Source organism: Mesitornis unicolor, unplaced genomic scaffold (assembly GCF_000695765.1).
Source record: "Mesitornis unicolor isolate BGI_N332 unplaced genomic scaffold, ASM69576v1 scaffold47981, whole genome shotgun sequence".
Classification (NCBI taxonomy): Eukaryota; Metazoa; Chordata; class Aves; order Mesitornithiformes; family Mesitornithidae; genus Mesitornis; species Mesitornis unicolor.
In genome coordinates, this window is record NW_010166681.1 from 380 (window position 1) to 11528 (window position 11149).

General features: G+C 50.9%; 1 protein-coding gene across 1 annotated transcript; it reads right to left on the reverse strand.

Annotated features, from left to right (window-relative positions):
- Positions 1–2511: 2511 nt before the first annotated feature.
- Positions 2512–4242, reverse strand: MAFF (v-maf avian musculoaponeurotic fibrosarcoma oncogene homolog F). Its single transcript, XM_010195040.1, has 2 exons — positions 4166–4242; positions 2512–3072 (listed from the first exon to the last, which is right to left on the reverse strand). Exons 1-2 carry the CDS (start codon positions 4199–4201, stop codon positions 2638–2640), a joined length of 471 nt encoding a protein of 156 aa, XP_010193342.1. The 5' UTR covers positions 4202–4242; the 3' UTR covers positions 2512–2637.
- Positions 4243–11149: the final 6907 nt, after the last annotated feature.

Genomic DNA, 11149 nt, shown 5'->3' on the forward strand with positions numbered 1-11149 from the left:
AGGGCAGCCAGGGGGTGTTCCTATCTAGCCAGGAATGTTATGGAGCTCTGGAGCTGTTTTAAAGACTGGAAGCATTTGGGCATTTTCAAGTCAACTGGCCTTTTTCATTAAAAGTTTTCATTTAAAGCCCCAACAGTGCCAGGAGTCTCCATTTTGCCTGTTTTTGGAGGCACCTGTAAGGTCTGGGAAAGTTTTCAATGCCTGTGAGCTGGAGAACATGAGAGGACCAGGAAATGACAGTAACATCTTTTTCTTCCTCAGCTTCTGCTGTGGGAGTCAATAACTGGTACTGATACACAGGACATCGATCTGCCCATTCGAAGATAGGGAGGGAGTGGAGGAGAAATGAGGTAACGCTCATCCAAACCCTACGTGCTGGAAAATCACTTGAGGGAAACTCCCTGCTCCCTTCCAAAACACGTGGATCTGGCGGGGGCACCGAGCCTCCAGGCAGCGTTTCACTTGCACCCTTTCTAGCTCAGTAAGGTCACGGATGTCGGTGTTGAGGACTGAATGAGAACCCAGTCTGAGGTTTCTCTTTTCATTAACCTATTTCACAAAGGACCCTCCTGGGAAATCCAGAGACTCTGATGAAAAGGTGAAAAAAAAAAAAAAAAAAAAAAGAAAAGCAAGCTAACAACTTCTTCCAAAGACAAGTAGGGCTTCGCTACATTTCTACAAACTTGCTGCCATTCAAGGCAAGACAAAGCCTCAAACAACAAATTTACTGGGTGCCAGACACCAATTCACTGTCCCCTTTGCAACAATGGTGGCACTTGATTATTCTCTTTCAGTCCAAAACACTCATGAATTTTCCGTGATCTTTGTTTTCTCTTCTGGAGCCCAAATCCCCTAAGCTCTTCTCCTCACCTTACATTTCGGCAATCTCATTCTCTTCTCACCTGCATGACAACAGGCATCGTCCATTCCTCAAGTCTCTGACCTGCTCTGCAAAACTCACAGTCCCTTTTCTTTCCTACTTCAAAAAGAAAAAAAACAAACCAACAACAAAACACACAAACACCAACATAGCTATTTGTTTTTTACAGTGACCTGGAAACATTCACCCTTTCAGCGCTGCCGCGCAATAGCAGAATTTCTCCTTTCAGCTTCCCACCTGCTGCCCATTGCCAAGCCAAAAATCCCTCTCCCAAACCTCCCTCAAAGCCATACCAACAACGTCTCCATCTCAATCTTTCCCTCCTCTACACCCACATTGATTTTCCATCCTGCTCTCCATGCACCTCTCGGGATAATTCACCCATTCCCAAGAGAAAGCGTCAAGTTTCAGGGTCACATTCACACAGGTTGTCTGAACACTGAGGGTTGTTCACTGTACTCTTTGGATCCCGACTTCAGCGCCTGACGTGCTATGGGGAGGAAAGGGCTCCTCCAGCCCCCATCTGACCTCTCCATATCTCTTCTCTGGTCAAAGACTGGTGAGCCCAGCTCTCAGCTGGGATGTCCATTGCTAACCTACCAACGCTTTTGTCAAAGAGGAGGCTCTATAACTTCTCTCCTCCTGTCTGAACGCTATAGCCCTCTAGTTACGCTTCAGTGCTTTAAAAACATCTTTCTGAAATCCTCTGCACAAACCCCTTCTCATAGTGCTGATCCCAGCAGAATCATCCCACCTTCCTGCAGCCAGTTCTGCTTCCACCTGGTAATACTTGCAGCATTTTCCCTCCTTGCGTCCCCTTTCTCCTCCCCATCACATAGCTCTTCACAGCATTTACTGTGCCTCCTTCCCTTCAGCTTCAGGGAATCCAGGAAAATAAAATTTTAAAAGCCGCTACTTCAAGACTGCGGACCATTTGGAAGAAATAAACTGCACAAATATACCCAATTCACAGGCACACTTTAGGGAAGGAGCTATTGAGAAACCTGGGCTTGGAGTAAAGGAGGCTGCAATGTACTTTATATAGGCCACACAGGTAATGGGGCATATTAAAATATGTAAAATATATATTTTTCCATATTTTAACAGCATGGATTGAAAACAATAGGTTATTCCTAATGGGTGTGGTCAGACCCAAGCATTAGTCTCCATCGTCCTCCCACTCCCATCCACTCACAGCAGGATGAAACGTAATCCAAAAAGCCTAAATCCCTGCCCTCGTAGTATCAGATGGAAGTGGGGTGGGGAGGGTAGGGGAGACTCTTCTTACAGGGAGTATGATGCCACTAAAGGAAACTCTTTTTTCCATACATTCATCTCACATGATGATTTCTACGGTCCATCTGTTTCCTGGCTCTTGAGCATCATTCACAAAGACTTCGGAGGCTCCTCAGGTATCTTCTTCTAGCTGGAAAGCTGCCCTCGGTTGAGAGGGATTTGGGGACGCGGGGGGAAGGAGGAAGCAGATCTTGCAATGTGTGCTGCATACAGAGCTCAGATCCTGGACATGAGCGGTTGATGGAGCCACCGAGTCCAGCTAGAAGCAGCCAGTTAAGTTCCCTTTGTAGGTATGGGGTTTTCTTTTTTTCTTTTCTTCGTTTTTATGTTTCCTATTTTTTGCACTTTTGGAAGAGAAGGTTAAAATGCCAATTCTTGACGTGACCAAGGACTCCAGAACAATGCGTAAGAGCCTTTTCCCCTCCCCTCCAAAAGGCTGCTAGTTCCCCCCACCGAGGGCACTAGGATGCTGCTGAAAACGGCACAGAACTGGATGAGATTTCGGCTGATTTCACAATGGTGATGACACTGGTGGTGGCAACTTTGGTCGGGGTGATAGGCCCTCGCGCCACAGTACGAGCAAAGGTCTGGAGTGCTTCGTACTTGGAGCGCAAGGCGTCCAGCTCTAGCTTCATGCTGCTGTTTTCTCTGGCCAGCTTCTCCACCTCCTGCTGCAGCTCGACCCGCTGCCTCTCCAGCTCCTCTTTCTGAGTCACACGTTTGATGCGGCAGCTGGCAGCGTAGCCCCGGTTCTTCAGCGTGCGCCTCCGCTGCTTCAGACGGATGACCTCCTCTTTGGTGAGACCCCTCAGGTGCTGGTTCAGCTCCCGTACGGACATTGACACGAGTTCATCATCACTCAGCACTGGGGCATTCTCTCCTGACTCCTCCTTTACCTGCAAATACCAACAGCACAGGGGTAGCAGCAACCCTAGGTGCAACAGATGTTCTGGACAGTGAGAAGAGACAGGCCACCCCTCAGCATCATGACACCCCTACCTGGAAACACCCCCAGAGCACTGCAGAGAGCACATGCTCCACTAAAACATCTGCAAAACCACGGCAGAGGTCTGAGCACTGCTGTCGTCTGGGTTTAGGGAACCCTCTTAAGTCAGAGCAAGCAGTGAGCCTAGCGTGAAATGAATAGTAAGATAACATAGAGCAGACTGAAGCCCTTTGCGTTCCTTTGTTAGGACCCAGGATCCACACTGAATGCTAAAGATTACACTTTTTCCCAGCATTTTGCTGGGACACCAGTGCAGTATCTCAGAAGCAGAACAGCCACTCTTATTTAGACTTTAATTCAGCATTTTGTAGCTTTTCATTGAAGGCTGCTTATTCAAGTACTGAGCAAAACCAACCCTGCTTGGTTTCAAGGACCACAGCCTGATATGGTTTTCTTGGAGCACAGGCCAGACTCTGAAGTTACATGAGAGACACCACAGCCTTGTGCCTTTTTCTCAAGCAGGTTTGCTGCCACAGTTATCTTCAGAACCTTTAAGACACCATCCTTTAGTCTCTTCAGACTGCAGGACACCTGGAATGAAGAGCCAAGACACTGGAAAGAAACTGCGAGAACACACGCATAGGCCACCATCAGGCTGGTGTGTTCAAGGCGTTTACCATCTCATGGATCTGAGAGACACCAGCTGGACACATCCTTTCCCCAGTACCTCCCAGTCGTAAGAGTAGAAGTACTGCATTGCTAGGCCCGGGACCACTGGTGTCAAGATGCTGCCAATACCTGCTAAAGTCTCTTGGACAGCAACTAGCATATGCTAGCCTTCATGCCATCCCAGAAACTCTAGACTTCTTTCTGGATATCACCAGTGTTCTTCTACCCTAGCCTTTCCTGTAGATAGTGGGAAATTGTATTGGCACCCATTTATAAGAGTCTCTCAAAATGAAAAAGAACAGTCATGTATGACCAGTGTCACATGGACAGCCACCCCTGCCACCCTGCATCACGCGGTCAGCCTTCTTCCCTACCTTTAATGCCTTGTTCGGTTTGGGATTAGTCGTCATAACCTGAGCACAGTCTTCCGGACAAAACTGCTCAGAAACTGCACCTGGAAAAAGAAAACAAGATTTTCAGGTTACAGAGATGAAGGTAGGTAGAAGACACCCAACACATGGTCCACATCCCCAACTCAACCATCTCTAAAAGAAATAACCACACAGTTGTTTAAAACACTGGGATGGATTCGGAGATCAGTTTAGCCCATTCAAATACAAGAAATAAATTTGTGTTGACAAGTGCATTGCTTTTTAACGCTAAAGACCTCACGTTTTGCTATTAACTACACCAAGATTAAGTAGGGAAGACGGCGCAGGGAGGGAGGAAAGGACAGCAGCTCCTGTCTGTAAACACCAGTTACGCTGACCACCACCACACACCGCCTTGTAACACGCGGCCCCTTCTCATGGGGAGCGCAGAGCGTGGCCTCCCAGGCCCAGTCACTCGCTCACCTCCCTCCGGAGGAATCTCAGACGCTCCCAATGGCCTATTAGGGACTGAATTAAGAGTTACCTCCACTCATAAAAGGCACTGAAAAGCCACAAGACAACAACTCCCTTCATTCTTATTTTGATTATTATTAACCCAGCTGGAAATTGAATCAGCAACCCAGAAAGAAGCTGCCTGGTTTGTAACCTGCTTTCAGCGCCGTCCCCACCCAAAGGAGACGCTACCAGAAAACCCAAACAACAGGAACAAAAGCCCCCCGATAACAAAGCAAGGCAGGAGTTCTCCTCTCCCAGCGCTCCAAGACTGTTGCTTCCCGATCCTCTCAGCCCCAGGCTGCGAGAGCTGACCTGCCTGGTATTTCTGGTGAGGTGGAGGCATGTCCACCAACAGACACCATCCCCTGCCCTTCACTCTCACCTTAGCCGGCAACTAAACCCCTCCGATCGGCACCTTGCAGAAAATCCACCTACCTGCACCTCCACCCAAACCCTTCACCCCGCGGTGACGGCAGCACGGCGGGTACCTACCGCGAGAGAGGCGACCGCAGCCGTGCCACCATGACAGCCTATCACTCCCCCAGTGGGGAGGGCGTGAGGCACTGGTGTCGTGTCCGTCCCCCCCCAACCTCGACGCACGGCGGCTTCGAGGGTTGCACACCCAGCAGCACCGCAGCGCGCAGCCTGTCTGGTGGGAGTCCTCTCTTTCACTGCCCCCCCCCCCCCCGCCCAGCCCAAACCCTCCCCATTTCCACGTCTGCATCGTGTCACACATCCTAATCATTCATGAAAAATCCAGCCAAAGCATCCCAAGCATGATTCCCTTCTGATAGTTGCCATGGTGACCTTGGGAAAGTAGCCAACCCGGAGACAGTCACCATGGAAACAGAGAAGCCCAAAAGCAATAATGACTTCAGGTCATGTCTGTGCAAAGACATCACGAGGTCGTCGGAGAGTAAACAAACTCATTCATATCCGCAAACAGGGGGCGGCAGGATCTGGGGGGTTGCAAAGGTGGGGTGCGGGGCCCAGCAGGAGCCGTGTGGGTGAAGGTGCTGGCTCAGCCCGTGCTGCTGTCACTTGAATTTTATCACTCGAGACACCTCATCATCACACGACTTACGTAAAAATCAAGAAGAGTGGGGGGTGTGTGGAAAAAAGAAATAGTCCCGTAAGTGCAAAGCTGCGAGATACTATCCTAGATATCAGGAGTGTATTTAGGTGCCTTCTCTATTTTTAAGCCCGAGACAGCACAGCTCTCCATGTCTGGAGGAGGGACAAGGACAGCCGCACAGCACACAAGCCAAGATGCTCTGTGATGAATGGACCATTTACAGCAACTGGTGTGCGCTGCATTTTCTAGAGCATCACCGAGTCCTTCCCTCCTCTCCTCCAGCACCAAACCCCACCCTGGGCACATCTCCAGCAGCTCCTGCCTCACTGGGGCTGTCAGAGCAGGCTGGGCACGGAGCAGGGGACCAAGTCCCAATCCCCAGCAGCCACCTCTGAGGGGACGGGGATGCACCTGACCTCTGGCTGCCACCACGCTGAGTGTTTTGCGCGAGGGCTGACCACCGGCAGGACCTCCTGTGAGCACAGGTGCCTCCTCAGACCCTATCCATCGCTTCCCCTCCGCACCGGGCGCTTGCTGCCCACCCCTACCTCCAGACCGGAGGCGCAGACAGAGGCGCTCGCACGGAGGAGGAAGGAAAAAGCTCCTCGTCCCGGCAAGTTCAGGAGAGCAGAGGCGCTGCCAGGGTGTAAAGGAAGCGTCCGGCAGCCCCCTCCCTGCAGCGGCACAGCGCGACGGGCTGCGCAGGCAGTTGGTGCCATAGTTATGCAGTGAGTCACCAGCTGTTTACAGAGTTTGAGAGCTCACATTCCCACAGCATCAGAAACTCTTCCTTCCCTCGGCATCCCCCTCCTCCAATCTCTCTTACCGCCCCCCCATCCCTACAAGGAAAGGGGCACGCTGCTGCTAAAACCGGAAAAGGAAAGTCAAAAAGGAGGGGGAGGCCGACGAAAGACCCGTCACACCCACCGGTTACACAAAAAGCCTTTTGATCCTCACCCAGCCGTCTTCAAAGGACTTTCTACGCCAGCCGATGGAAAAACTGAACAAGGCCGCTTGGCTACGCAGAGATGGAAAGAAATGTAAAAGATCGCGGAAAGCAAGAGGTGAGGGGTAAGGTTGTCTCCGGTCGGGGTCAGTGTGTGGGGTCTCCTGCCACCTCAAGCAATGCTCTGGCTCCACATGACAAAACCCCTTCTGGTCACCTGTTGCTCCATGTCACCAAAGCAACATATCCTTATTCTGTGGATTCCTCAGTGGAGGCACAGATGCCTTCACGCTCAGTACAGGGTCTTGAGCTGCACATCCATTTCCCCTCGCACATGAAAGCACTCCAAGTGGGCCAGCATCCCTCTGGGATGGGCCAGCATCCCTTCTATCCCACCAGGGGTGATACACCAGAGCATCTACTGCCACAGAGATGAGCAGGAGGTTCAGGGCACCATCAAGAACCGTGACGGCAGGTCCTCTTCAAACAAGGGTGGGAGATGGGGGTCTGTCCCAGCCTTAAGGGCAGGATTCAGTAGAGCAAGCAGAAACACTCCAACAAGATCAAGCCTGGCACTCAGACACAAGTGCCAGGGTGAGTCTTATCTCTGCACCAGGTGAACCCACAGGTGTGGTCCAGGCTGTGCTCAAAACTGATACAACAACATTTGCAACCCTCACCAAAAGTCCTCCAGGGCTCCATCTTCACATCTACAAAATCCTTCCCATCAGGACTATTTGGGACTACTCGGCTACCAGCAACAAGCAACTAAAATAGGCACAGCATCTCCCACAGTTGGAAGGCAAAACCCTATGACAAAAATTGTAAACCACCCTGCAAACATGTCACATCTAGCAGCGTCCCCGAAACAAGCCACACAGGGGTCTTCCGGGACTCTGCCTGCAATTTGATTACTAGAACCCTTTTAGTCTTTACACTATTCCTGCCCTTCTTTTCTTAATTGCGTTTGCTGCCTCATGTCTAAAATTAGGAGCTCAGCTTTTTGGAACCAGGACCACATTACATCTCTACTCGGTAAGCCGTAGGACACACTTTGAACGCTACACAAATAAAGTGGCGAGTAGTAATACACCAACTGTAAGGGGCAAAGGCTTTTCCAGTGCAGCTCCACGTTTGTATTTAAAGCAAGTGTTTTGACTGTGGGTTACATAAAGAGCCCTTGTAATCCTGCAATAAAGTTACCCATTGACAGCCTTGCCAATGCTCTCTCCCTCTCTCAGACGACTCCTGTGCTCCTTGCAATTGCCTCCCAAAAAAACCTGGAGGTCTCTGGCTTATGTCTCAACCCTGACTGTCTCAGCTTGGACCATCTCAAGTTCCCCAGCTCTTTTGCTAGGAAAGGGGAAGACAGCAGAAAGCCTGACTCGGACAGAGGTAAGAGAGCTTTCCACACAAGGCTTGCAATTAAGAAAGAAAACATGCCAGAATGAGATTTCAGACTTTCCACGCTACAGGGCTTTCAAAGCGCGTTACGCATTAAGGAATTACCTCTAAAGTCACCGCCGACAACTGTGGATGAACTCGAATTTTAAAACTCTTTCTACACCGAAAGACAAACCCCGGCCAGAACACGAGTGCCTGGCAAACAGCCCCGCTGGTGTTTAGCTTCCATCCTCAGACACGTACAGCAAACTGGAAACATGCAACCCTCACCTTCAGCCAGGACAGCGATGACTTCCAGAGGGCAGAAAAACAGCGTAAGGTTCAAGCAGCAATGGAGATCTCCACCATCAAGTCTCAATTCAGCACCGACAGCTACACAAGGAATACTCTACTCATTCCCAAACACGGCGATTTAATTCCCAAGCAGCAGTTTTAGTCAAGTCACCCAAATTTCTCATTTATCCGCGAGTTATTTCCAGCTCCAGAGTTCTAGCCAAACGGATGTTCCTACCAAGGAGAACATCAGAGCTGACAGGTGAAGGGAACTACAGATGCTTAAATCTTCGTCGCCGTGCCTCTGCTGCTCGGAGGCACGACACGGATTTCCAGCACATTGCAGCATAGCAGGCAGAGCACCATCCCTCGCCCCATCCTTCAAAAAGCCATTCTCCTGCTCTGACAATATTCACACATCCTGTAAGGCAGACTGACGCTTGTCACTCATTCGTAATGAGAGCGGGGAGGGACAGGCTGATGGTGTGAATCAGAGAGTAGAAGCATATGCGAGGCAATATACTTGACATGAAGAGAGAGAAGACACAAGGAGGGGGTGAGTCACTGTTTACTGTTCTAGAGGAGCTCCATGCAGCCCTCGCCCAGCTGGCCAGCCTTCCATTTCCCTTATGGATCGGAACCAGCATCCAGCAGCAAAGAGGAGATTCAGGAACCTTCAGAGTGCATTTGAGAGCTGCCAGGACACGGCTCTCTGAGGCGCTCTCTGGGGAAGCCTGGACACGGATCAGAGAGTCTTCAGTGGTTTGGTAAACAACCTAGTCAGATGCTGCAGAGAGTCTGTGGTCAGGGAGCAGAGGATACGGAGTACCAGGAGGGTACGCTTGTGTGACCTCAGAAACTTCATGGAGGAGGCGGCTGGAGGGGAAAGGTACGCGGCAGACAGCCCCAGTCCTGACAAGCAGACAGCGCTTTTTCCATCACGCGCTTATAAAATGCGGTGACAGAGCTACACCAGAATTACACCTCAGCACCACTACTCCAGAGATGCATCTCCTCCAGATGGCCAAGCTGAGCCACAGAGCAACAAATAACTAGCTCGGACCACAGACAGATCCTGGGGCAGAGCTGGGATTCCTAACTTGATTGCTCCTGACACTATGTGCCAGGCACCGACCGACATCTTCACCAAGTGCTAATAATGGAACATAACAGCATCGCTATGCAAGGTCCTGAAATGTTGCAAAGCAGTGGGATTCACTCTATACAACCTGTCCCTCTGCTTGGGAGCTCAGCGGTGGGGTAATCGCTCTCATCACTGCTTTCCCCCCACAGTTCTTGTGTTGATGGTCAAACAGCATTGCATCGCTTGCTTCATGCTCAGGAGACTTTCTGCCCGAATTTGAAGATAGCCTGAAACAATAGCTCAGACAGAAGTGGAAACTGCCTGTTCATCTCTACAGGGTGCTGAGCCTGAAACTTCCTGATAATTGAAAGTGCAAGCGCTGCTCAAGTATTTCACAGCTGGATGTTTACAGAAATGATCAGCGAGTGAGCTTATCCCACAAACCCCAACTGCCGCGGGGGCCAGCGCTCCCAGCTGTCCTTTCTTCGCTTCCCAAACATCGCACGCAGCTAGAGATTTTCAATACCAAGTCCTGCAGCACATTCCACACCATTAATCATCTCCCAACATTGATGGAAGTACGAGTGTATCAAGCTGATCTGTATTTTTCCCTTGCAGGAGGCACACAGCAGTACTGAACTCCTTGCCGCAACAGATTGCCGAGACGGGCGACGGCACAGAAAGGAGATAAAACATGACAAAGCACACTGTCCTTGATAGGCAAGCAAAAAAAAAAAAAAGCCCACCCAAAAACCTAAAAAATTTCTGCCTCTGGTTCAGAAACACTTGCAAAGCAGAGTGTGTGCCTGACATAACACAGCCAGGAGCATTTATTTAACACAGCTCAGGTGCAAAGCCTGGACAAGCTCAGAGCCCACAGAAGCGGGCAGGGTGTCCTGACCATGAGAGTCACCGCATCCCCAAATCTTGCGGCAACCACACCGCTGCTGCCAGACACTCATCCAGCACCTCTGCCGGGTAGGAGCAGAGTTAACTCCAGTGCCGCGCAGCCGTGCGTGCTGCCATTGGGCGACCACGGCGTCCATCACCTCTAGGAAGTGACTGCACGAGGAAGGCTTCTGGGCAGGCAGCAGGGCTACACACGGAAGGAGAGGGGGAAAAGCGGAGGAACGCGCACCCACTTCATCAGTGAGAAAAATCACAAGGTAAATTCATTTGCCACTAAAACCCCGACAGCACCACAGTGTGACATGCCAGGCTCGGGTGCAGGGCTGCGCTTCTCCATGGACAGGGCTTATAAAGACCAAAAGCGCAAGAAAAAAGGCATGTGGCTTTCCGGGGGAACACTTTGCTCTTACCAGCTCCTCCCGCCTCCGCAGTCCCAGCTTTTGGCTGAAGGGGGGGGCGGCCAGGTGAAAGCGAAAATGGAGGCCTTTCCCTTTTCTGTAACAACTTTGCCCAAAGGGGGCTCGTTCCTAATTTGAGACCTCATGGCCTGCTTTCGGCAGAATCTGTAAAATAAATCCTCCACGGAGCAGCCCCCGAGGGAGGGGAGCGGGCTCACAGCCCGAGGAAGAGGAGGAGGAAGGAGGTCTTTCTCAAACAGACCCTGACACACAGTGAGAGGTGGAAATCTCAGTTCCCCTCGTCTGTGGCCTGGATGTTTCCCCAGCTCATGTCACCACCCTCACAGGGAGCTCAGATGAGGTTCCCCCACCCACCCCATTT